The sequence below is a fragment of the Miscanthus floridulus genome, chromosome 1 (genome assembly GCF_019320115.1).
Source record: "Miscanthus floridulus cultivar M001 chromosome 1, ASM1932011v1, whole genome shotgun sequence".
Lineage (NCBI taxonomy): Eukaryota > Viridiplantae > Streptophyta > Magnoliopsida > Poales > Poaceae > Miscanthus > Miscanthus floridulus.
This window is the reverse complement of record NC_089580.1, coordinates 151741834-151767405: the sequence shown is the minus strand read 5'-3', so window position 1 is coordinate 151767405 and position 25572 is coordinate 151741834. Positions and strand designations below refer to the sequence as shown.

The 25572-nt window shown below is 45.3% G+C and overlaps 2 protein-coding genes and 1 long non-coding RNA gene across 6 annotated transcripts; all 3 read right to left on the bottom strand.

The window, feature by feature from the left end:
- Positions 1-37: 37 nt before the first annotated feature.
- On the bottom strand, positions 38-2325 carry LOC136544000 (uncharacterized). 2 transcript variants are annotated; one of them, XR_010780806.1, is made up of 3 exons: positions 1892-2325; positions 1018-1267; positions 38-208 (listed from the first exon to the last, which is right to left on the bottom strand). XR_010780806.1 is itself a non-coding variant. In XM_066536296.1 (2 exons), the coding sequence occupies exons 1-2, from the start codon at positions 2276-2278 to the stop codon at positions 1097-1099; spliced, it is 558 nt and encodes a 185-aa protein (XP_066392393.1). In that variant the 5' UTR covers positions 2279-2325; the 3' UTR covers positions 38-1096. The 2 variants fall into 2 exon arrangements, 1 of the variants encoding a protein (XP_066392393.1); XM_066536296.1 differs by having other exon boundaries at positions 38-1267.
- A 7680-nt stretch (positions 2326-10005) lies between these two features.
- Positions 10006-11580, bottom strand: LOC136497929 (E3 ubiquitin-protein ligase Os03g0188200-like). The gene has a single exon (XM_066493833.1). The coding sequence runs from the start codon at positions 11559-11561 to the stop codon at positions 10185-10187; it is 1377 nt and encodes a 458-aa protein (XP_066349930.1). The 5' UTR covers positions 11562-11580; the 3' UTR covers positions 10006-10184.
- A 2839-nt stretch (positions 11581-14419) lies between these two features.
- On the bottom strand, positions 14420-17272 carry LOC136497918 (uncharacterized). Of its 3 annotated transcripts, XR_010769463.1 has the most exons (4): positions 16070-17272; positions 15832-15916; positions 14822-15435; positions 14420-14745 (listed from the first exon to the last, which is right to left on the bottom strand). It is a non-coding gene; the product is annotated as an uncharacterized lncRNA (long non-coding RNA). The 3 variants fall into 3 exon arrangements; XR_010769462.1 differs by having other exon boundaries at positions 14420-15435; XR_010769464.1 differs by having other exon boundaries at positions 14420-15435; positions 15848-15916.
- Positions 17273-25572: the final 8300 nt, after the last annotated feature.

Here is a 25572-nt window from a genome sequence, read left to right as displayed (position 1 = left end):
CAGTAACATGATGAAGTTCATAGGTCAAAGTCCAACATAAGGAAATCAGCAATCATTCATTCATCAGCACAATAGATTACTGTTTCAAATAAAGAAAGGACCAGAGTGGCATTTAGTCTAAGGTACAATACAAGAATCCATATATACTCCTAGCAGTGATCACATTGTCAAAGCACCAGGGAAAAAAAATAGATCCATCCTAGATAGGCTGCAATTTCCATGAGACAATATGACAATTGGATTAGTTTCATGTCACCATCAAAGGATTGCATATGAGTACTCATATCCATGGAATGAAAAACAGAGGAGACAGCAGATGCTAAATGGGACATACACAACAATCAGATCTATGTAACGAAATCTCTACACCATGTCACTAGATCATGCCATTACAAACCTTGCAGTTGAGCCTATAGAATAAGTAGGCCATAATATCGAGCTTTTAGATATCAGCTTTGGGACCTTCCAAAAGCCAAAAAGCTCACGGAAGCCAAAAGCCGCTTCCGTGAGCTGTTTGGCTTTTGGAAGGTCCAAAAGCTCTCAGGAAGCTGAAACAAACAGAGCCTTAACCAGGAATTACTAATCTACTATGGTATTTCCCTTGTGCATGGATTGGCTTTAAATATGACATGTCAACTCATTAGTTGGATAAGAGATGATGGGTAATTAAAAATTTAATCCACCCTTTTCATACCTCGTAATTCTATTTAAATGGGAAAATTTTGGACCGAACTCATTCAGAATCCTAAAATTCCCTGAGAAAATTTACTCACTCCATTTCAATCTAGATAAAATGGACAGTCCTTGTAGGCAAATGTAATTCACACTTTCCCAATCAAATAACAGCTCACCACTATTTTAGAATATAAGGTGTAAAGGAGATAACCTTATGTATTCACATTCACTGCATTGAAAACTTTATAACAAATTCAATTGGATGTACTGAACAACTGCAACATAGCAAGATCTTTATGTGCAGTAACTGTATGTTAAGAAAATTTGAAGCAAGGCTTATACCTTATTGCATCCAAATAAGATTTGCATGCTGCAAAAATTGCATGTCTCAACAAAACTTATCAGTATTAGCATCCACTTTTTAGTCTTGTGGTCTGAATCTTTTTCCCCACTTAATAAGGAGCTCTTCAATATTAGCATCCATTCTTGTACCCCTACCTCCCCACACCAACATGTGACCAAGATCACTGATTGATGATCCATCAACCTCATGAACTGCTTTGAAACCCATCCTCGTGTAGAATCTAACGAGCTGACAACAACGAAGAAAGTTTCAAATGTGTTGCTAGAGTCCACCATGGGAAGTATCATACATTCAAAACGTGACATCTTGTGTCGAGATCAGGCACTCCAAAAAGCAAGCATTAATTTTATGAATCTGTAATAATCTACATCTAGTAGTTGCAGCTTCCAATTTTAGATCATTGCATCCCATTAACTAGTAGGCAAAAAAATATTATTATTTTTTTCTAAAAAAAGGAAGGTAATAGCAAGAATGATATGGGAATTGACAAGAACAGGGACCAATGTTCAGTTTTCAAGCAAAAACGTGTGAAGTAACTATTAAAATACTGAGACTATTTGTTGTCAATGATTCTACTGCAAATAGTATTTTTCAAACTTCACGCATCCTTGCTTCTTCTCCATTTCAAACATTTGACACAAACTCAGAAAGTAAATTTACGGTCCGCAACACCACACTGCCAATACTGATTGATGTAACGACTGAATTTGATGTCAGAACAAGTGAATTTTGACTACTACACTGCAAACTCTGAAGCTACCCAACCGTAGGAATTTCATGGCATGCCAACATTGCCAAATCAACATACATCAGAAGCACATCCAGGGGATAGAGACTGCGATTATACTATACCTTGTCGTGGTAGAGCGGCGTGTCGTTAATGGCGAGCAGCTCGGCGCGCCTGCAACCGGCGTCGAAGCCGTGCCGCACGGCGACGGCGCCGAGGAACATCCCCAGCCCGAACAGTGGCCGGTCCGGGACGCTCAGCGTGGCGCGCGTCATGCGCATGGAGTCAAGGTGCAGCACGGCGCCGCCAGGCCAAGGGCGGACGCCGCCCTCGGCGCGGCCAAGCTCCACGGCGTCCTCCCCCTCACCGCGGGTGGCCGTGACGCGGAAGAAGGGGCCGGCCGTGCGAAGGCGCACGCGCAGGCCCTGCGCGCGCGACGCCGCCATGATGTCCGCCATGGTCGGGAGGCGCGCGGCGGGGGCGGGACTCGCTGGGGAGGTCGGTGCGGCCATAGGAGAGAAGTGGAACAGGGAGTGGTGGGGAGAGTGGGCGCCGTCTGCATCTGCACTCTGCAGTCGGGTGGATAATACTGACTTCACATTCACAACAAAAATATGGGATTTGGAAATGTGTAGGAGTATGCTAGATGGTACTGCAGTAAATTCCGGATCTAAGATAAGTTAATCACTGTTTATGGGTGTGTCGGTTGCGTGCCAGCAATGCAGTTTGGGTCTGTTTGGGGCCATAGCCAGGCTCCAACAACCAACAGCTTGTTCGGCAGCCTGTATTTGGCTTATAAATCTTAGCTTATCAGCCAACCAACAGTATTTTTCTCTCATACCAAACTAACCAGCACTTTCAATCATAGCTTATAAGTCAATCCAGCCGAAACGAACAGGCTGCAAAAAAGAGGGTCATGGCCTGGATTAGTAGAAACGAGTGGGCGAACGATTCCACCAAGCCATGCTAGGCTAAGAGCATCTTTAGTACATCTCTAGTAATGCTACCCAAATCAGATCTTCTACTTATATGTTTGAAAAGTCACCTATTTCAATACTATCTATTTTTGTTGTTTCCTCCAGCAACACTACCTAAAATAGGTCATCCAAAACCATCTTCCTAGTAAATGACACGTAGGGCCCACATATCATCATATGTCATGTTCTTTTCGATGTACACGTCGGGAAGGCCCGCACCACCCAGGGCAGGTCGCATCGGGAAGGGCTGCCGGGGAGGCTAACCGCATCAGGTGGGCGGCGCTCCGACACTGGGGAGGGGCGCCGCCGGTTGCAGCGCCCACGCCGGCATGCCATTGGTTAGAACATGGGTTACTACCTGATCATGTAGATGTTATGTTTAAGACTATATATCAATGTATTTTCTTTTATGGTCAATGATCATTCAGCAAATAGTAAAAATCCTTTCATATAATGTGATTTTGATATGTGAGTCGCTTGATGATTGGTTCTTGTGGTGCAACTTAACCATAAAATATCTTAAAGAGGAGGTGCGGATGACAACTTCCTAAGGATCCTTAGTGTGGATTTAGACTAAAGAGAGTCGGTCAAATGGATGACACTTGGTTTAGCTAGATTGGTGCTCCGGAGTCCGGACCCTCACAGTTCGGAGGCAAGATGCATCCACAATTGCGGCAATGTAGACATTCACTGCCTATTCGGCATAAGTGACAACGAGTGCTGTTCTTGGCAGGGCCAGTTCAGCCTCGCATGCAACGAGACCTTTCACCCTCCAAGACTGTTTTTTTTTTTTTGCGCCTCTCATCTAGGTACAACTGTAGTATCTGTTCGTGAACACTCCAAGACTGTTATACAAGAGCGACATCCAATCCTCAACATCTCGTTGGAAGCCACTGAGATGCATGTGTTTAGCCCCGTGTCTAATATTTGCTACAGCTCATTCAATACAGTTGATTCAGATGTCCCCTCATCACTCGACGTCACTGGCTAGCCGTTCCTATTCTTGAGCACGCGCAACGTCTTCACGGAAACACTACAAGAGATGTGAGGGTTTATGACCATTAATCTTTGTCATAATATATGGAATTTAAGTCACATTAGAATTTGTGACACCTGTATGACGAAAAAGCTGGTGTCAAAAACCATGCGGTTTAAACCATGCTTTCATGTCGTTTATATGCTAATATCATAAATCTATGACATTGGTTTTGAGGTCACAGATTTATGACAATTGATTTTACGTCATTCTTATTACGCAAAAGTTAATCCGCGTACGGTCGTGCTCCTGGTGGAGCGCGCGACTCCCGCGTCCTGCGCTGTGCGTCCGCGTCCGCGCGAGTAACCTGGCCTATAGTCCGACCCAACGACCTGGTTGACCCAAGGCCCACTGACCCTAAGGATGCTGTGCTCGCCAAGCTTATGGTGAACAGGTGGGCTGGTGGATGTTGCTGTCGTCGTCGTGAAGAATCATTTTTTTAGTTTTAGTTTTTGTTTCATTTTTGTTTTTTCATTGTTTCTTTTAGTTTCAGCTCTCTGTTTTTTTTAAAAAAAATTCAGTTTTCAGTTTTTTCAGTTCTTTTTTGTTTCATTTTTAGTTAAGTTTTTTTTAGTTTCAGACTTCAGTCATATTTTTAGGTTCAAATGTTTTTCAAAATACTGCATATTAGTTGCCCCACCTACAATGTATAAGTTGTTACAAAAGGATAGCCATTAAATACTTAAGTTGCCACAAAAGATTTTGCTCCCAGTTTCAGTTTTCAGTCAAGTTTTTTTTTAGTTTTTTTAGTTTTAGTTTTCAGTCATGTTTTTTTAATGTTTTAGTTTTAGTTCTCAGTCACCCTTTTATGTTCGAATGCATTCCTAAATTCTACGTATTAGTTGTATAATAACTTACCCTCTAAGTTGGCACCTTATTCAATGCATCTTCTAATAATTTGCCCCTCACAGTGTAACTTGTCTTATTTTGGGTTGCTACTCATGTCTTTTTAAATAAATGTCCCTCTAATTTTTAGCTAGTCCTGTTTCCCAATTTATATAGTGGGTTTTATAATAACTGGCCCCTCTGGTTGGCAGCTTATGCAATGTTTGTTCTAATAATTTGCCCCCTAGTTAAAGCTTTTCTTATTTTTGTACTGCTACCCTTGTTTTTTAATAAATGTCTCAAGTTGGCAGCAAGTCATGTTTCTTGTCTTTTGTATTGTGTTGTATAATAACTTGGCCTACTAGTTGGTACACAATACATGTTTTAATAATTTACCCCTTCATGTTGCAACTTGTATTGTTTTGGGCCGCTATTCTCTTTAGAGGTTAGTATCTTTATGTAAATTCTATATAACAATTTTATTATATTCCCATGGTAACAATCGATGTGCATACCATGTAAAAACTTTAGTATATTTTTGGAGTAGCAAGTTTAATATTACATATTAGCAAATTCTTTTATAAATCTCATAGCACATTTTTACACATAAATTGCTACTAAAATAAAATTCTTCGAAATATAGGCAAGTATGGTCTAGTTTTGTTCGACTCGTCACGTAGAACAAATTGGTGCAAACAGAATTGAAAACGGATGAATCATTTAAAAGTTATAGCAATTTAAATAAAATGTTTTGCTTGTTGAAGGGAAGGAACAGTAATCTCCAGTGATCCGACGTGCGCGGGGAGTCGCTTGCGGGGCAGCGGGTCTGGGGTCGCGCGTTAGCCTTGTCCTTCTTATTATACCAGCCCACGTAGGATAGGGTATTTGTCATTCTACGTCCATGACTTCTTTCCGTCCATTACTTTGAAAACCAATTCTAGAAGATATGTCATGATCATGGACGGAAGGAAGCCCCCCTATATTTACCTTACTCCTTTAATTATTTTCAGTTGGTCAATGATCATGTTAATTTTAACGAGCAGCAAAATAGCTCATGCGATGAATGTTGCCCAACAAACAATATTATACTGCGATGTACTGATATGACCTGACTCACTCGAACATGACGGTGGCGTTATTAGGTTGTGTCTGCCCATCACCTAATCAAATTGTAGTGCATCGATGATGGAGTACCCAGTCGTTGGCCTACCATCACTAAAAATGACGTTATACTCAAAGGACACATTGACACTACTGCACCCCGGTATTTTTACCCCCATTGGTGGCCATACAAAATCCCTGATCGCAGGACATCGGGCTCCCGCTTAAGGATACATTGGGGTTGTAGAACATCAACTGAAACTACACGGAAACGCCCACACCACATTCCACACCAACATGGACATAATTGAATTAATTTCTAGTTTGAAACACAAGAAAGAAAAAGTGGGAAATGGTTAGTGATGATAAGAAGATCAGTGTTAGATTACAACCAAATCAAGCACCCCGCATGGAAATCTTGATCCATAATTTCTATAACTCGTGTTAGATTACAAATTTTTAACCCCTTGACCAATAAGTATCCCAAAAGATTATTTAATTTGCAACACATCATAAGACCATCAGTATTGTACCAGATGATGAGTTATAGGTGGGTGTTGCCTGGAATGCTGCGCATGGAGTCAAGGCGCAGCACGGCGCCACCAGGCCACGGTCGAACGGCTCCCTCGGCGCGACCAAGCTCCACGGCGTCGTCCCCCTCACCATGGGTGGCCATGACGCGGAAGAAGGAGCCGGCCGTGCGAAGGCACACGCGCAGGCCCTACGTGCGTGATGCTGCCATAAGTTCTGCCATGGTCAGGATAGGCGTCGTCGGCCGCACGACGGGGCTCGCCTGACTTAGTACAAACGAGTGGGGCAAGCGATTAAGCTAGGCTAGGCTAAGAGCATCTCCAGCAGTGATAATCAAATCAGACCCCCTACTTGTCTGTTTGGGTAGCCACCTATTTCAATACTACCCTTTTTTTTTGTTTCCTCTAGCAGCACTACCTAAAATAGGCCATCCAAAATCATACTCCTAGAGAATGACATGTGGGCCCCACATGTCATCCTCTCTCGTGTTCTTCTCGCCGTAGACGCCGAGGAGGTTCGTTGGGAAGGGCTGCACCCGTGAGTTCTGCCAAGATACCTAGCTTTATATTGTTACCTTCGGTAGTTAACAAATTAAGGGTGCAATATTGAACAATTGGATGCACGTGTCTGGTCATTTCATTAATCTGTCTGCCTGCTGCTGCAATTTTGTAGAATCAAACCAACATTATTTTTTTCATCATATACACTGAATCCATATCATTCTTGTGAAAAACAAGGAGGAAGCTTAGTTTGATATATGTAAAGACCATGCAACAGGTGACACGGCAAGGAGTGTAACTAAGGAAATGAAGAAGGAAGAAAGTAGCATTAAGGAGCCTATTTGAAATCCCAAATCAGTGATATTTTGACCCAGATAATGTTGTATTGCTTGATCAGTTTTTCATTTTCGATGCAGACTTTGGTATATGTGATTGTATGCAAGTTTGTAAAATTCATATTGATACATTGATGAATCAATATCATGGTTATGATCCATAGTAAAATGATCTATATGCATGTCATCATGTGCCAATTGATTTTAGTGACTAGAATCTTGAATTATTATGGCAAGCATTTTTTTGACAGTAAGCATGTACTTGAGGGCTAGCCTCCAAGGAAATCACAACTACCTTGGAGGTCAATGGGAGCCAAGGAATCACAATTTCCTTGGAGTTGAAGGGCAGCCAAGGAAACAACTATTACCTTGGCAGTCTAGATAATTTTCTTGGGGTTGTTGGCCCTCAAGGAAATTAATTTACTTGGTGGTTGTAATATTTTCTTGGCTCTTTAACGAATTAAGTATGGCCCTAATTTTTTTGGCGGACAGCCTCCAAGGGAATCATCCTTGAGTGCTAAAACCACCAAAGAAATTAATTTTTCTTGTCTTCTATTCTTGAGTGAATTTGCTTGATGGTTTGTGGCTAAGAATCATTTAATTTCCTTGGTGATTTTGGACACTCAAGGAAATTCATGATTGTGTTAGTGATGCCATGATAAGGTGCTACAAAAATTGAAGGATCTTATCGATATCCATGAATGTGAAATAATAGATTGAACTGACGAATTGGCAAAAATTGTCAATTTTACAGGGGTTGTCTCTTGCCTGCTCATGGATTCGGTAGGAAATTCAAAAGCTTGACCTATCTGGAATCTCTGGATCAATACTTGTTTTCAACTTGTCGAAGCATTTTGTCACTTGCTATGTCCTTCCATGTCTCTTATCAATGCTTAGGTATCCACCGCAAGCCTTCCCTCTTTTGAACCTTGCCATTAACGTTAAGGCTATGCCATCATAATGGGCTACAATCTCTTTGTTAGTTTGCCCGAAAACTAGTCGCTTGTTATGGTGTAAGTGTGATAGTTATCCTTTGTTGGTTTGTTCGTAAACCTAGCCGCCCCTCACCATAAAAGTGTGACAAACATCTTTCTCATTGCTTATATATTCAATAATTGTTTGTGAATGGGCTTGTGGACCAGTGGTAGGATTGTCCAGTGGGACACTACCCACTAGAGTTCAAACCTTGGTGTCACACCTTTTTTTGGATTTTTTTCATAAATTTTAGGGCGGAGGCCAGAGAGTCTCCCAATCTCTTATTTGCGTGCGTCATCCAGAAATTTTAGGACCTTTTTCTGGATTTTTCCCATAAATTTTAGGGTGGAGACTAGAGAGCCTCCCAATTTCTTCTTTGCGTATGTATGGATACGCACGCGTGTGTGTGCGTGTGTTGTGAGTGTGGAGTGTGTGAGTTATATATGCCCAAGTTGTATCCGATCAAAAAATAATAATCATTAAATAAAGAAGACAAAACCGGCCATTCCTAAATCTGACCACATAGCATGCTCAAGCGTGTAACGAGTTTCAGCGTCAACACCCACAATTGCTTTAGTGGGAGCTGCTGTCGGGATTGGAAACGGGATGCCTACAAAAAAAAATCAATTGATTAGTTTCGCTAATGAATGGAATGGAGTTGCATACGGTTTTTATTTTTTTTAATCTCTTTCTTTTTTCTTATTTCCCCCATGAGGACTAGAAAGGGGCAAATCAAGAATTTCATTTCGAATTCCTCCTCGTTTTTTATTTTTTTATATTAAAATATTGTTCTTTGTTATTGTTTATAAAAGTTACCATTGGACTCCTTAGAATTCGGTATTACAGTGTAAAACAATAACTAAACTCTATATGTATAGATCCTATTTATATGAACTACTTGATCTATATATATTGAGGTATTTCGTGTCGTCCGTATAGATCGGGGGCTGTATCTCCGGAATAAAATAAAATACGGCAACCTAAGAGCTGCGACTCTGATTAAAATACACAAATGTTGGAAACTTTATAAAGCTCTTCTCCACTACTCATTCGGCAGGAGAGTTGAACTAAGAAAGGTTCGATGTGTTACAGCAATGCAAGAACATAATAAAATTAAGATTAAAATACACCAGAGTTGACTAAGATCTAGCCTGCTGTGTTGACCGTGGGGAGTCTATTCAATTAGCAGCTGGATATATACAATACATTTCATTGCATTTTGCTGCCTAGATACTCAAGTTTTGAAGTCTTCCTGACTTGAGTTTGGTTATTCTAGGATGTATTAGCTAGTGCGCTTGTAATGACCTGGATATCTAACAGTTTTTCTGAAATAATCTAATCCTATATCATAATTTGAAAGAGTAGTCTCTGTCGGTATGGTTTAAAAATAAATTCTCTGCATGTGTATGTATCATGCAAGATCATAAAGTATGAAGCTTACTTGTCTAAGAGGCCTTCTTTTTTGCCAAGATATGGGGGGAATGGATCCACTGGTACTAGCTCATAGACTGCAGCAGGTCAATTGCCATCTCAGCTGCACAATTAAACAGCACCTTGACTTTAGATGCATAATTTGGTGTCAGTGTCATGGTTTACCGCTAATGAGGATCATGTCAGGCATGTGAAGCATAATCGCCCTCTTCTGATTTCGGAATCTCAGGCGCGGCAACAAGCTGCTGACTTTTTCCAAGATGGATCTGTTATGATTGTGCTCTTGTTTTAGTACTTTACTCGAGAAATGTAAACAACCACCTTCCGCAGTGCTTAGTGCTAAGTGCTGTCTGCTGATGAGTGCACTCCAGCTGGTAAACATATTCGGCGACGACGATGGATCAACTGAAATGGAGCCTCGATCTGAACAAAATCGTCACACTACTTCAGTGAACGTATACGGGAGAAAGAAACCAGCAAATTCGTAACTATAGCTCTACGTTTTAGTATATTCTTCATAAGCACGAGTATTATTCAACAACTCGGTTATAATTATGTACAAATTAAGAGCACTTTCCATTGACAACTAATTAACATAACTCTAAGTGTACAGTTGCTGTATATTCATTCACCGAACAAGGTGCAATTAATTTGTCTACCTAACTATCGGATCGCTGAAATGAACAAACATCCTTCTGATGCCTTCTTCACCGATGCGACGATGCCACGACGGCCGGAACGTCGGTCTTGACCTGGAAGACCTCCGGGTTCCAGTCGCCAGCCGCCACGTCGCCGTCGATGACGAACCCAGCGAACGTGAGGCTGTGCGCGTAGTACTTGTCCACGTCGTCCCGCACCACCACCACCTCCACCCCTCCGTCGCCGGTACCGGTAGGCAACGGCACCACCCTCCGATGGCCGCCGTCCGGCTCACTCATCATGCGTCGAGATCCCGACAACGCACGGAACAACCCCGACCATCGCCGGCTCGGGTGCGCCGCCGACATTGTGCGAAGCGCTGCCGACGACGACGCCAACGGCCCGCCGCTCGGTAGCGCGGTCGACGACGCGGTCACCGCGCTCAGTGCCCTGCGGTGGCGCTTGGCCTCGTCGATCTCCCGCCTGAGCCGCTCCGGCAGCCGCAGCGTGAACCGGTCCACCCGATCCTCGGCCGTCTCCGCCTGCTCGTCGTCCCACGACGTGGTGTCCTGTCCTGCCCCAGCTCCTGCTCCTGCAGCTGGAGTTGACCCGTCCACGTTGACAATGACAACCGTGTCGGCGGTGGGCGCGGCGCCCGCCTGGGCAGCGAGGTCAGCGGCCAGGACGTGGCCGGCGTCCGCGACGGCCGGGTCGGAGAGGTCGGCGCGGCAGACGGGGCAGGTGACGTGCGCCGCCAGCCACGCGTCGATGCACACGGCGTGGAACACGTGGCAGCACCCGGGGAGCAGCCGGAGCTTCTCGCCGGCGTCGTCGAACGCGGACAGGCAGACGGCGCACTCGAGCGCGCCGCGCCCCGCCTTCACCGCCCGCGCCGTCGCGTACGTGAGCACCGGCAGCGCCTCCATCGCCGAGGCGTCCAGCCCCGCCCCCGCAGCGCGCCTCCTCCCGCCGCCGTTGGCCGCCGCCGCGGAAGCGAACGCAGCGGCCGCGACGGCGGCGTTGGCGGTCAGGGCACCGCGCCTTCCATGGTGCGTGTCGGCTCCGGAGCAGCGGCGGAGGAAGGCCGAGAAGAATCCGAGCACGAAGAGCGCGGCGATCAGACCGACGAAGAGGAGCGAGGTGGTGAGGGTAAACCTACCCCCTCCGCCGCCGCCGCCGTCCACGGGGGGTGACGGTGGTGAGAATGCACTGGAGACGGTGGCGCCCGGCGGCGGCTGGAGGAGCTGCGACGAGGCGGGGCGGACGATGGCGAGCAGCACGAGTGCCAGCGGCCGGAGGAATGTGTGGGGGCGGTGAGGCCACGTGCTGGTCGGCGGCGTGGGCGCCATGGATGTGAATGTGAAGTCGTCTCGGGTGTGGAGAGAATGAAACGCGTGGTGCCTGGTGAGGAGGGAAGTGGGGCGGTGACTCATGGCGTTTGACATTGTTAACGCAGGAGAACCCCAGAGAGTTCAATGCTGACATGAGTGGTTGTGGTTAGGCCAAAGTCAAACCACCCCCGTTCTATGGCCAGCCGCGTGGTACTGGTGAGATGGGAAACCAACCCTTTTGCTTTTCTGTGGACACTCACGTTGTCCTGACATCATTTGGTTATAAATACTTCATGCTTAGTCTTTGTGTGGTCATTAAGCTTTAAATTTAACCACCATTTTCTTGTTGTGAGAGCACTTTTAGATAATTGGATCTAAAACATGTAGAATTAGATTGTGAAAGTACTTTTGAAATAAAACCACGCATATCACTTTATGTGTCCAAGCAAACTAAATATTTTGAAGCTACAATGAACCGGTTTAAAGTTTCAGCTGTTTAGCCGGATTTTGATCAAACAAAGTAGTTTTGGCTAGTGGGAGCATGTGATGAAAATATCACTTTTATTATCGTCGCCGTCGTGCTTGAGAGGGAAACATTGGGGTTTTCAAAAGCATGAGCTTGGATAACTCTTTATTGGCATTGAATCTAATTTTTTTTAATCTGATTTAACAATTGATTAGACCCTAGTATTTTATTGGCCATTTACCTCCCTCAGTTTCCCTTTTTGTATTTTACCAGAAAGCTACAAATTTGAAGGAAAGTCGTAGAATAAAATGTATGGTCGGTCCTTGGTCTGGGTAGGGACTATCATCAAGTCCATAAACTCACAAAATGCATGTATGGGTTCCTAAACTTCTAAATGTGTGTCACCTGAAGTCCAAATCACTCTGAGTGATCTAGGTACTGTGGTATTCAGAAATATGGCAATGTACTTGTTTTATCTACACTTCTGAAGTTCAATGACTCTTAAGAAATTGACAAGAACACAAAAATTACTTGCACAGTTATTTTTTCGCAACCGGGGAATATAGCCCGTTTATCATTAAGACGGAGAGAATTACACGACGCAGCTACGAGAGAGCCCTCGTAGCACAGATTACAGACCACCAAGCAAGTGGTAGGTGACATGGAATACAACTTAGAGGAACAAGAAAAAGAAGAAAAGAAATAGCGACTGCCCTCAAAACCCGAAACCTACCAACTGAGCCTGCAAACAAGATACAACAACACAATGGTTGCCTACAAACAAGACAATGCCATGGTGGCAAAGTATCCACCCCAAGTAGCAACGGCGGCAAAGCATCCGTCCGGGATTCCACCGACGGCCAAGCATCCGCCGGGGAAGAAGCGACGACACCCACTGTGGCAAAGCATCTGCAGGGAATGGCCATGACACACTCGGCAGCAAAGCATCTGCCAGAGCGGAGGCCAACGACAGCAACGGCGGCAAAGCATCCGCCAACGAAGAAGACGCCCACTGCGGCAAAGCATTCGCAGGGGGAGCGGCCATGATACACTCAGCAGCAAAGCATCCGCTATGAAAGCCCAGCGACGAAGGCAAGGTCAATTGCTGCAGGACAAACCATCACGAGTAGAGCAAAGGCGTAGACAGGCACAGCGAGGAACTCCACCACAAACCAACAGAAAGAACCGTGGAAGCCGGTGACCACACGGAGCCAAGCGACAGAATCTTCAGCAACGCCTTCAGGAAGGGGGTGACGCTCAAGGGTAGAACCGTGGATGCCATCGCCGCTGGCCATACAACATGTAAGGCGGGGCTTTCGCCCAGAATCCGTCGCCGCCGTTGGGGAGCATGGGTTCATCAATGACACCTCCAAGAAGGTATGTGGCGCCTGAGGCGTCACCGTCGCCGGCCCGGCCAAAGCCGAGCAAAGCTTTCGCCCAGAACTCCATGCAGATCCCACCGGCGCCCAAGAGCAGTAGCAGGGGCGCCGACTCCGTTCCGCAGTTCTGGCGCTAGTAGCCGTGAGCACGAGTCGGTCAGCCACAGAAGGTCGCTGCCCCTGGCCGCCAAGAAGCCCGCCGCCGGTGCGAGCGTGCAGCACCGGCTGCAACGCCTGCCGTCCACCAGATCCGGTCCTGGCGCACCCACATCGTTTCCTGCTGCCGTGGTGTGCCATGAGGAGCAGGCCGCAGGCACGGAGACCTCGGAGGCATGGATCCAGGGGGCGCCCACGGGCTGGCTCCGTAGGCCGACGCCACCGCAGCCCTCGGCCGCCTCCTGCCACGAGCGACCTACCCGTCGGATCCGGCCGCCACCTGCTTGGAGGCGCAGCCACCGGCTCGTCATGGCCCAGCCCAAGCCAGATCCAGCCACGAGAGAGGGGCGCCACCACCGCAGAGCCGCAACAAGCCTGATCCGGTGCCTAGACCTAGGAGCGTCGTCGGCCACCGAGCTCCTGCCACCGGATGAGGAAGAGGTTGGGGAGGGCGAGAGGGAGGAGAGGAAGCGGTGGGAGGTGGGGAGGAAGGCGCGGTTGCGGCCATTTTGAGCAGCAGTACCGCGGGCCGCCGCCACCGCACACCGGACGGGGCGGTGACGGCGGCCGGAAGGGTGGCCTAGGAGGTTCCCCTCGGCGGTGGCGGCAGATACCCCCGAGTCGCCACGGGAGGGACGACGCGGGGTTCAACGCACTCTGTTTTACTTGCACAGTTCTCCTCTCCTACATTTTTATTTCTATTGACTTACCATACAACAAAGTAGTCTTAGGTTTTACATGATCAAAAAGTTATTGCCTTGTATGGTAAATTAGTAACACAATGAGTCAACCAATGATCAAAAGCCATACAACATATTAGTCTTAGGTTTTACATGATCAAAAATCTATTGCCTTGTATGTTAACACAATGAGTCAACTTATGATCAAAAGAATGGAACAAGCCCATCTGCTACAATTTGATTTCCGTTCACCTACCATACAACATAGTACTCTTAGGTTTTACCTGATGAAAAAGCTCTTGCCTTTTATAACAACACAATGAATCAACCAATGATCAAAAGAGTGGTACAAGACATAACAAGTCCACTAAGGATTTATTGACTATATAAGCATAGCATAACAGGGACCAGATAGTCATAAGAAAAAAAGGACTGTTGTTACAACTAAGGAATACATTCTATATTGCTAACTTCTTCTTTTCTTTATAATTATAAGACTAAGAAATTCGAGGACACCGGTGGGCATGTTGTCTTCACATTCGTTCTCCTTGCATGTTGTAGTTATCCCAAAAATTGTTTCCTGAGTTCGTATACATCTTGCACATTCATCATTATAACTAAATGAATAATATTAGCACCACATGTGTTAAAAATAAATAATAAAAAATTAAATGTTTATGATATGATATTGACCTGTAATAATGGCAATTGTAGTTTTTCGCCTTTCTGTTAGATATGTATATATCTAGGGGCCTAGAAGGTCGCACTTGGTGAATTTCATGTTCTGCATGTGCCGTCCTCGCATCAGTTCGCAGATATCATGACTAAGGGCCTACATGTACAATTATTTACTGATTTTCGATCCAGTCTATATGTCCGTGAACCTCCCACTACGACTGCGGGGGTGTTAGATATGTATATATCTAGAGGCCTAATTGTAAATGTACTGATGACCTTGTGGTTATATATATATGAAAGCCACCCCTCCCTAATGAGTGTGAGGTGTTTCTCATCTTCTACACTTTCCACGAGGTCATGAAGTGTTTGGCTTGCCCACAATGCCATGAAGTGCCGCAGATTGGTTGGTTCACCAGCCAGTGGAGATTATCAGGTGCCTCCCAATTTGTGCAGCTAGTGGTCAGGCCTTGAACCTGCTCGTTATGTACCTCCACCAGTATCACAACAAAACATCTTCCCTCTCCAGTATCTTCCACCAGGCTTTGCTACTCTAATTCATGTCTCACCAAACTCCCTAGTTGAAGGCCTTATGGTGTTGTATATGGATTCAACTCAGGCTTTAGTGGCACCTAAACAAGGATTTTATTAGATAGGATAAATCAAGAGATGACTATAACCGAAGTTAAAGGAAAATTCATGAAGTTCAAGAATTAGACAAACTATAAGTTGATTTTATGGCTATAAATAAACATCGTATACTAAAGCATAATTCATATTCACAATTTCTGATAATTACCAGCCATTCAAAGAAACATATGCTTTGCTAAGGTGGCCTTTATTTTAGTCCTATCCTATTTGTTCATGTTCATCAACTTAAAAAGGCTTTTTGTACAAGCTATTACTATGTTATATCAATTTATTCACGCCTCAATTCGTTCGTGTGTAACAAGAAGCAATTGTATATATCACATTGTTGTAAAGATATGGTGCTAAGTGTAAATAGATAATCTTAACTCATGCAATACCTGACCAGATACTCACTAATCACTCAATCATCAGGGTGTTGGGCCAATCTTAAGAAATCGCTAGGTGCTGACACTTTTCTTGTTCCTGGAAGAAAGGGAATATTCCAATTTCAATTCTAAGTCCTGGACGAGGTATAAGAGTTTTTGCATATCTTGTTTTATATGTTTTTTTCAGATTGCAAGCATTGTGACATGAAAATTAAAAAAAGAAGAGGAAGAAATAGCATCTTGAACAAACCTTGCGAACACGCAGAAAGCAAGCAGCTGTCAGTTTGTGTCTACCTGTCGGGCGAGATCTGGATTCATGAATTTGTGTACTACGAGATTAGGAGCACCCGGTGGCAACTCTCCACAAAGATTAATGCATCTTCCTTCCACAAAGATCCTCGAATTATTAATAACAGGGAAAAGAAAGGAGTTTATGTCGTCGCCCCTGGGATATCCCTAATCCGAGGGGCTCTGTTCACTTCAGATTGAGATTCCGAGCATCCAAACAATGGCCACCCAGCAACAGCTCCTCTTCCAATCCAGCCCAACATCCCCACCTTCTCCACCGAAGCAGCAGAGTTGCAATTACTTCCTTCATCCCCAGTGTCACTCATCATGAGAGAGGGACGCAAGCCACTGCCGCTGACACAATGGTCCTTCTGTAGGAGTCCGCCGAGTACTGCAGTCAGATCCAGGGTCGCGTCCTATAGGTGGGGACGGAGCAGCACGATGTCCGCTCCTTCCCTCACACTCCATCCGGATTTGGAGGCACTGGGGAGCTCCTTGCCGACGAGATAAGGAGCGTTGTTTGGCTCGTCGAGATTAACAGGATATCGCAATAGCAACTTTCAATTTTATAGTTTGAACAAAGATCTCTAATATTTAAATAGGAAAAAACAGAAGAATTTCGTGTTGAACTTACCAGGGCCTTTCTTATCTGAGCTGGAATTCTTCTCTTTCTATTCGATTCCAATTCCATCTCAGTGTGCCGATGAAGCATCCGGCGATGCAATATATGGCGGCCATCGGCCATGGAGTCAGCCAAGGCCATGCTCTTCTTTTTCCCTTGCCGTTAGCGCTTCCTTTGCCCAGAAAAATCCTTCCACCGCCGCTCGTGTAGTGGTGCTATCATGGCCTGCCGCCGTCGCGGCATCTCCGCCGCCACGACGAGCATCGGCCAATTCGCCCTGCCACTGCAGTGTCGCGTGCTACTGCAGCTGGAGATCGGCTTCCGTGGGCCTCCGCCGCCGAATTGGCCCTGCGTGGGAAACTTTCTGGTGGCTTGTGGTGGTACGGGGGAGCGGCGATGCCGTGCAGTCATGCGGGGAGAAGGCGAGCCAAGAGCAGCGGTGGCGCGGAAAGGAAGCGGCGCGGCGACGGTGGGGGCCGGAAGCGATACAACGACAGCGCGGGGAGATGACGGGACGGAGCCACGGAGGCGTTGCGGCGGCGGCGTGGGGAGGTTTTTTTTTTTTTTTTTTTTTTTTTTTTTTTTTTTTTTTTTTTTTTTTACGGAGCGACGAGAGGACCTGAGGACGTGGGCAAGTGAACCGGGACGGTTGGGCCAGATTTGAAGGCCAGGCAAAAAAAAAAGGGCTGAAATGTATAGATAACTATGGCAGATATGAGGAACCATAGAATTTTTTTTTATTTTTAACACTTTTTGAAAACTATTTTAAAATTCGACAATATTTAATTTTTTTCTTCAAATTCACCTATCCCTGCCGCGGGCCGCCTCCGCGCGTGGGCCGCGCCTCGCCTGTGGGCCGCCGCACGTTCGCACGCGTGCAAGCGCAGGCTCCTCCGCTGCGGGCCGCCTTCGCGCGTGTGTGGGCCGCGTGGGTTGAATTCATTTTTCATTTTTCTAGAAAATAGAAATAGTTTTATATTTTACATTCTAAGTTAAACTTTGGAAATTGATATCAATTCATATAAGTATCCAAAAATTGTGAAATAAATTCTGTTGAGTTTCTAAAAATGTTGTCTATCTGATAGTATGGTTAGTTTATACATGTCTATGTTGATGCTAAGGTCTATTAAATCATTTGAAAATGTTTAATGTTATTTAGATTAATAATGGTAGGAATTTTTGTGGCAATTTGGTAATAGCTTTGACAATAAAAAATTTAAAGTAGGTTCATTAGATTATTATGTGCTCACTGTAATTTTTGTAGCCTTAGAATAGGTTGAGAAATATGGTAGCTAGTGCTCCTTGTTTTAGTATATATATTAAATCGGTAATAAAAATAAGGATGCCTTTAGTTGCTAAGATAAGGCTTGAAAGGTTTCATACCTGTTGAGTGGGAATAATAGGTAACTTAGCGTCTTAGTCATTAGAGTTAGCTTAGTAACTTGGTAGATGTATTCTTATTTTAAGAGTAGTTGTTGTCGTATTACTAAGTGTTGCATCATCATTTTATGCATGTAGATAACGAGTTGGTAGAGTTCGTGACCGCGGGCGAGCCGGAGTACGAGAAGATAATTGAGGAGTACGAGGAGGAGATCCTTGTCCAGGAGGGAGCCCCGAAGCCACCAGCTGATGACTTTGCTGACACCACACCTGCCCAAGACAAACCCCGGTGCATAACCCTTATTTTGAATAATCACTGGATATATATATATATATATATGTATATGTGTGTGTGTGCATTTACGTTACAGGCATTTTATAAAAACTACATACATATATAACCTACCTATGAGTCCTACTAGCATAGGCCGAGTTGCTGCTATGCTTAGAATTTTTGGTAGCGTAAGTAACCTGCCGTTACTCATAATATGTGATTATTATTATCACTCTTATGATAAAAATGTGAAAGGAAAAATGGAGACCGGACAGGGATATGGTATGAGTATTAGTGGGTGTAAGAGGTTGTGTCCCGCGGCCAACGGGGCATAGCTTGGTTACACTATTTTTTCCTGTTCATGTCGGTTAAGAACCGGCCGTTGTATTGGATTCTAGTTAGGTCACAGACTTATTATCCTGAGCACATACTTGTTTATAGGAGTAGGGAAGGCTCGTTGCTCTCTTGTCGTGGGTTCTGGCTCTTTCCGGACCAACTAATTGGAGGCGGGGATGGTGGAGGTCTAAGCACCACACTGAGTCCGGGACTCAGGTGTGGGGGCTTGGAGTCCAAGTTTGGACAGGGACCTGGCCCCCGTGACAGGAGAGTAATGGTTGGTTCTGCTTGTGCCTGGGGTATAAGCGGGGCGTGTGTTTTGAGGTACCTAGCTGGGCACATTGATTTGCGAATCACCGGGTAATCCGGTACGACTTGTCTACAATCTAGCACCGTAGTAAGAACTGGAAGATGAAAGATGGTGAAATGGATCTGTTTGCTCAACTCTTGCTCGAAAATAGAATAGGTGCTTACCTAGAATGGTTAGATAATGAACTAATCATGACTGCTAATAAGAAACATACATAAGGATTCACTACTAGTATTGCTTTCCACAAAAAGAAAACTCAACAAACCATAAAGCTTATCATATCCTTTGGAGTCGGAAAATTATTCCCACTAGTCGAGTAAGTCTTGCGAGTACATTGTGTAATCAGTGTTTATTTATTCTTGTTGCAGGTGCAACTTGAGGAGTAGTTGTTGTGTGAAGGATTCTTCTAGTGGGCACAAATAGATCCTTGTATATTATCGATAGATATTTATTGTAAATCCGGTGTTTAAATTTCACACTCTGAACTTGGTACTGTAATAATGTATTTCTAAGAAACCTGGTTGTATGAAATGGACTAAGTACTGTAAACTCGTTCTCATTATTGGATCCTCGAGGAAAAATATGGATTATTCGAGTTCTTTCTTGGGGTGTGCTCGATGGAATCCGCCCGATGCAGCTTGCTTTCGGGGTGCTTAGTGTCTGGTGGAAGACGAGCGTCTCCGACGGTGTGTTATTTTAGGCGGTTCTGCCACAGCAAGGTCCTCCTCCTCCTCCCCCGGCAAACTCCTCCCCGCGCTCGCGCCCCCACCCGCATCGGCGAGCTCCTCCCCCTCTCCTTCCCAACTCCGGTGGGCATAGAAGGGCCCGGACGGGGGGAGGCTGGAGACCCGGCGGTGGAGAAGGAGGCCGGGCGGTGCCCGCGATGGCCGGGCCAGGGAGGGGCAGGGGCACCATGGCTGGTGGAGCTCGCCGCGTCAGAGCTCGCCGTTGCGTCGCGGGAGAGGGGAGGGAAAGAAGGCGGCCGCCGCGAGCCCTAGCGCCCGTAGCGGGGCGGTATCCGGTGGCGGGGGTGTGGATGACGAGGAGAAGGGTCGAGGACGACAGCGAGGGAGGGGCGACAAACGAGGTGCACGGGCAGGGAGAAAGGGCGGGGGAGGGGAGGCTGGGCACGAGGACGATGACCGGTCGCGCGTTAACGTCCTCCAAGAAACAACCGAATCACTAGCTACACAGTACACATATATTAATTAATTGATAGTTTTTTATTTAATTGATCATTTAATAGATCATGCGGTAATTACTACAAACGTTATGAAGTTTTGAAACAAAAAAAAAGCCACAAACATTATGAAGTTTTGAAACAAAAAAAAAGAGAAAAATGAAAATAGGGTAATCATGCACAGCACGGCATAAGTTCTTACGTAGCCATGTTGGACTCTAGTGCGTAATCATCTTGGAGACTTGGATTATTCCTGACGTGACAGCTCGTGGCAACCAACTAGAAGTACCTAAGCCTGACAGGTGACAGCGGTAGGAAGCAAACTTGGTTTCTGTAGCGGCAACAGAAAAACCGTTCCCTGCAACTCCAACGCTTGCACCAATGGAGGATTGGACTGTGTGCAGCAATGGTGGCGGACTACTCGAGCTCACAGACTACGTGCACCGCGAGATCCTGTTCCGCCTTCCCGCTCGGTGCCTCTGCCGTGCCTGCGCCGTGTGCAGGTCCTGGCGCGACCTCGGCTCGGATCCCAGCTTCCTCCGCGCCTATGCCGACCGCACGGCCACCTCGCCGTTCCTCCTCACGTGGTTGGACACGGTTACCGAGTGAGACAGCACGAGGGACTGCACCGTCCACCTCAGCATCCACCACCAGTACTGGCCCCGCGGCGACGACGACGACAGCCATGGCCGCCGCCCAGCATCATCCCGCTGTTGCGATCTCCGTCTCGTCTTGACCGCCCGCCACCCAAGCATATCTGGTCCGATGAGGTCGTGGGACGGGATCCTGTGCGTCAAGATGTGGGTGCGGCCGCCGTCGGCATCGTCCGTGGAGCACCACGTCCCCGGCTCCTACCTGCTCCTCAACCCTATCTCCAGGGCGTGCACTGTTGAAAGCTCTAGTTTGGTTTTGGTGAATTGATGAAACCCTAAGTGCTAACCTAGTTTATTAAGTGATCATGAGATAGGTAGCTCACTTCAAGTGGAGAAGCTAATGAAGATCATAACATGACAATGGTGATGGCATGGCGATGATCAAGGGCTTAAACTTGAAAAGAAGAAAGAGAAAAACAAAAAGCTCAAGGCAAATGTATAACTTGTACGTGCTATTTTGTTTTGGTGATCAAGATACTTAGAGAGTGTGATTACCTTTATGTTTGATAGCCGTACTATTAAGAGGGGTGAAACTCGTATCGGAATACGGTTATCAAAGTGCCACTAGATGCTCTAACTCATTGCATATGCATTTAGAATCTAGTGGAGTGCTAACACCCTTGAAAATATTTGTGAAAAATATGCTAACACATGTGCACAAGATGATACACTTGGTGGTTGGCACATTTGAGCAAGGGTGAAGAAGTTAGAGGTGAAATGGAGTTGGTCGCAATGACACTGGCGTCGGTCAACTGACCGGACGCTGGGCCGCTCTGCAACCGGACGCTGAAGGGCTGCGTCCGGTTGTGTTGTCGGTCGGCACAGTGATTAGGGTTAAGCACCGGATGCTGGGCTATGTCCGGTCAAGCTTGACCGGACGCTTCTGGTCGGCAAAAACATGTTTTGGACCCTTACTGTAAACGACCGGACGCTGGGGGTCTAGTGTCCGGTCAGCTCTGTCGGAGCGTCCGGTCAACATGTCGACCGTGAGATCAAACGTTCACTGTTGAACGCAGGAGACATGTGGACGCCATCGGGCGACCGGACGCTAAGGAGCAGCGTCCGGTCAGTTGGACCGGAGCGTCTGGTCGGCCCGTGTTATGCCTAGTGAAGGGGTATAACGGCTCTATTTCGTGGGGGCTTCTATTTAAGCCCCATGGCCGGCTATAGCTCATAACTTTTGGCATTTTACATTGACATAGCAACCTTATGAGCTTAGCCAAAGCTCTCCCACTCATCTCCATCATTGATTCATCATCATAGTGAGATTGTGAGTGATCCAAGTGCATTGCTTGAGTGTTTGCATCTAGAGGCACTTGGTGTTCGTGTTTCGCTGCGGATTTTGCTTGTTACTCTTGGTGGTTGCCGCCACCTAGACAGCTTGGAGCAGCAAGGATCGTTGAGCGGAGGGTGGTGATTGTCTCCGGCTCTGATTGTGGTGATTGTGAGGGGTTCTTGACCTTGCCCCGGCGAAGAGCCAAAAGGTACTCTAGTAGATTGCTCGTGGCTTGTGTGATCCTCATCTTGTGTTGGTTGTGCGGCACCCTATTGAGGGTTTGGCGTGTGAAGCCAATTAGCGCGTGAACCTCCAAGTGAGTGAATCGCCACAACGAGGACTAGCTTGTCGGCAAGCAAGTGAACCTCGGTAAAAATCATTGTGTTCATCATTGATTCCGAGGTGATTGGTCTTTATTGTTATTCATCCTTGTGATTGATTGGTTCTCTCATCTATACGGCGGTATAACCCTCTTGATCACTCTCTTTACTTTACCACAAACTAGTTGACAAGCTCTTTAGTGTAGCTTGTTGTGAGAGCTTGCTTGCTTGGTTGGTGTGGCTCTTTAGTTAGTCTTTGAGAGCACACTAACATAGGGTAGTGTCATAGCTCTTGTGTGAATCGACACTATCTAAACTAGAATTATGGTAGGTGGCTTGCATTTTGAGTAGGCTAGCGCAACACTTGCTTCGCCTCATAATTGTCTAACTATTTTGTTAAGTGTTGTTGTAGAAATTTTATTAGGCTATTCACCCCCCTCTAGCCATTAGGACCTTTCAATTGGTATCGGAGCCGAGGTCATCGTTATGTGAGGCTTAACAACCTTCAGTGTTAAAATGGCTCAAATCAACAACACCAAGAAGCCACCCCAATTTGATGACTCCAACTATCCCCATTGGAAGGCCAAGATGACAACTTATATCAAGTCAATCAATAGAAAGGTTTGGAAGGTGGTAGAAACAAAAATAGAGATTGAAGATTCAGAGAATCCCACCACGGCCGAAGAAGTACTTCTCCAAAACAATGATATTGCTCTAAGTGCTATTCATGATGCAATTGATGAAAGAACATTTGAGCAAGTCAAAAATATTGAGATGGCTCATGAGGCATGGAAGAAGTTGGAAGAATCATTTAAGGGCACTCAAGCCATGAAGGGTGCAAAGGCTTACATTCTCAAAGAAAAGTTTGCAAGCTTCAAGATGAAGGATGATGAGAGTGTGCCGGAGATGTTCCATAGGCTTCAAGTGCTTATCAATGATCTCAAAGCACTTGGAGAAGAAGTGAAGGATAAGGACTTCTCCCACAAGTTCTTGAGATGCTTACCTTCAAGATTTGGTACATTGGTCACCATTCTAGTGAGGAGTGGTTTGGACACCATGATACCAAACCAAGTGTTGAGAGATATAATGACCGATGATACTTATAGAGATAATGATGAGAAGGAAGAAAAGAAGGAGAAGAAAGATGAGAAGAAGGATGAGAAAAAGAAGAGCGTGGCATTCAAAGCCACATCATCCAAGGGCAAAGCAAAGCAAGAAACATCAAGTGAAGAAGATGAATCTTGGGATGATGATGATGATGAGAAGATGACTCTCTTTGTCAAAAGATTTGGCAACTTCATGGTGAAGAAGGGCTACTATGCAAGAAGAAAGAAATCTTCATTCAAGAACAAAGAAGAGTCAAGAAGGTGCTTCAAGTGTGGAAGCAAAGATCATCTTGTTGCTCAATGCCCATACAATAGCGACAATGATGATGACAACAAGAAGAACAAGAAGAAGGACAAGAAGGAAAAGAAAGAGAAGGACAAGATGGCATTCAAAAAGAAGAAGGGTGGTTTATATGTAGTCACTTGGGATAGTGATGCTTCCTCAAGTGATGATGATGATAGTAATGATAACAAGACCACCAAGAAGAAGGTTCTTGCAAGTATTGCTATCAATAAGAAGTCTTCTCTCTTTGAATCTTCATCATGCTTCATGGCTAAGGCCACTAAGGTATAATCTTGTGATGACAAAAGTGATGAAGAACATGTTGATGATGATGAACCTGAAAATAAAAATGATAGTGATAGTGATGATGATGAACCTACTAAGGATGAATTATTTGACATGCTAGAAGATGCTAGAGAACACTTTGATATCAAGAGAAGGGAATGCAAAAGCTTGCTTAAGGAACTAAAAGCCCTTAAGCAAGCCTTTGATGAGCTCAATGCATCTCATGGGAGGCTAGAGGAAGCCAATGAGAAGCTTAGCAAAGCTCACAAAAAGCTTGAAAAGGCTCATTCCTCTTTGCTTGTTGAGCAAAATAAAAAGAAGCATGTTGAAACTTGCAATGTAGGTTTAACTTGTGAAATAATTGATAAATCACTATCTATGCCTATTATTGTTGCTCCTTCTAACCCTTCTTGTAGCACTTCCACTTCTACCTCATCTAGTAGTGATGGTCTCACTTGTGATGCCTCACTAGTGATTGAAAATGAGAACCTCAAGAAGGAGGTCACTAAGCTCACTCACACCTTAGCTAAGGCTTATGGTGGTGAGGACCGCTTGCTTATGTGCTTGGGTAGCCAAAGAGCTTCTCTCTACAAAGAGGGATTGGGCTATACCCCCAAGAAAGGCAAAGCAACCTTTGCTCCTCACAAGACTAGTTTTGTGAAGAACAATGGTCGGTTTTGTACTAGTTGTAAGCAAGTGGGTCATAAAGAGCAAGAATGCAAAAATAAGAGCAAAAATGCTAATGTATCCTCCATTAAGCTTGATTCATGCTATATGCTTACTAAGGGTACAAATGGTGTGAAGGCTAAGTTCATTGGTAAACCATGGATGGGCTCAAAGAAGAAAGCCATTTGGGTTCCAAAGAGCTTAGTAACTAACCTTCACGGACCCAAGCAAGTTTGGGTACCTAAAAAGAATTGATCTTCTTTTATAGGTCAATTACAAAGCCAGAGGAAGACATTGGGTTCTTGATAGTGGGTGCACTCAACACATGACCGGTGATGTAAGAATGTTCAACTCAATCAACACCAATGGCAATGATGGTTATAATAGTATCATATTTGGTGATAATGGCAAAGGCAAGGTCAAAGGGCTTGGTAAGATTGCAATATCCAATGACATGAGCATATTCAATGTGTTGCTAGTAGAGAGCTTGAACTTCAATTTGCTATCCGTGGCTCAATTGTGTGATCTTGGATTCAAATGCATATTTGGAGTAGATGATGTAGAGATCATAAGTGTAGATGGCTCTAACTTGATCTTCAAAGGCTTTAGATATGAGAATCTATACTTGGTTGATTTCAATGCTAGTGAAGCTAAATTATCTACATGCTTGTTCACTAAGTCTAGCATGGGTTGGTTATGGCATAGAAGGCTTGGTCATGTTGGAATGAAACAATTGAATAGATTGATTAAGCATGACTTAGTTAAAGGCTTGAA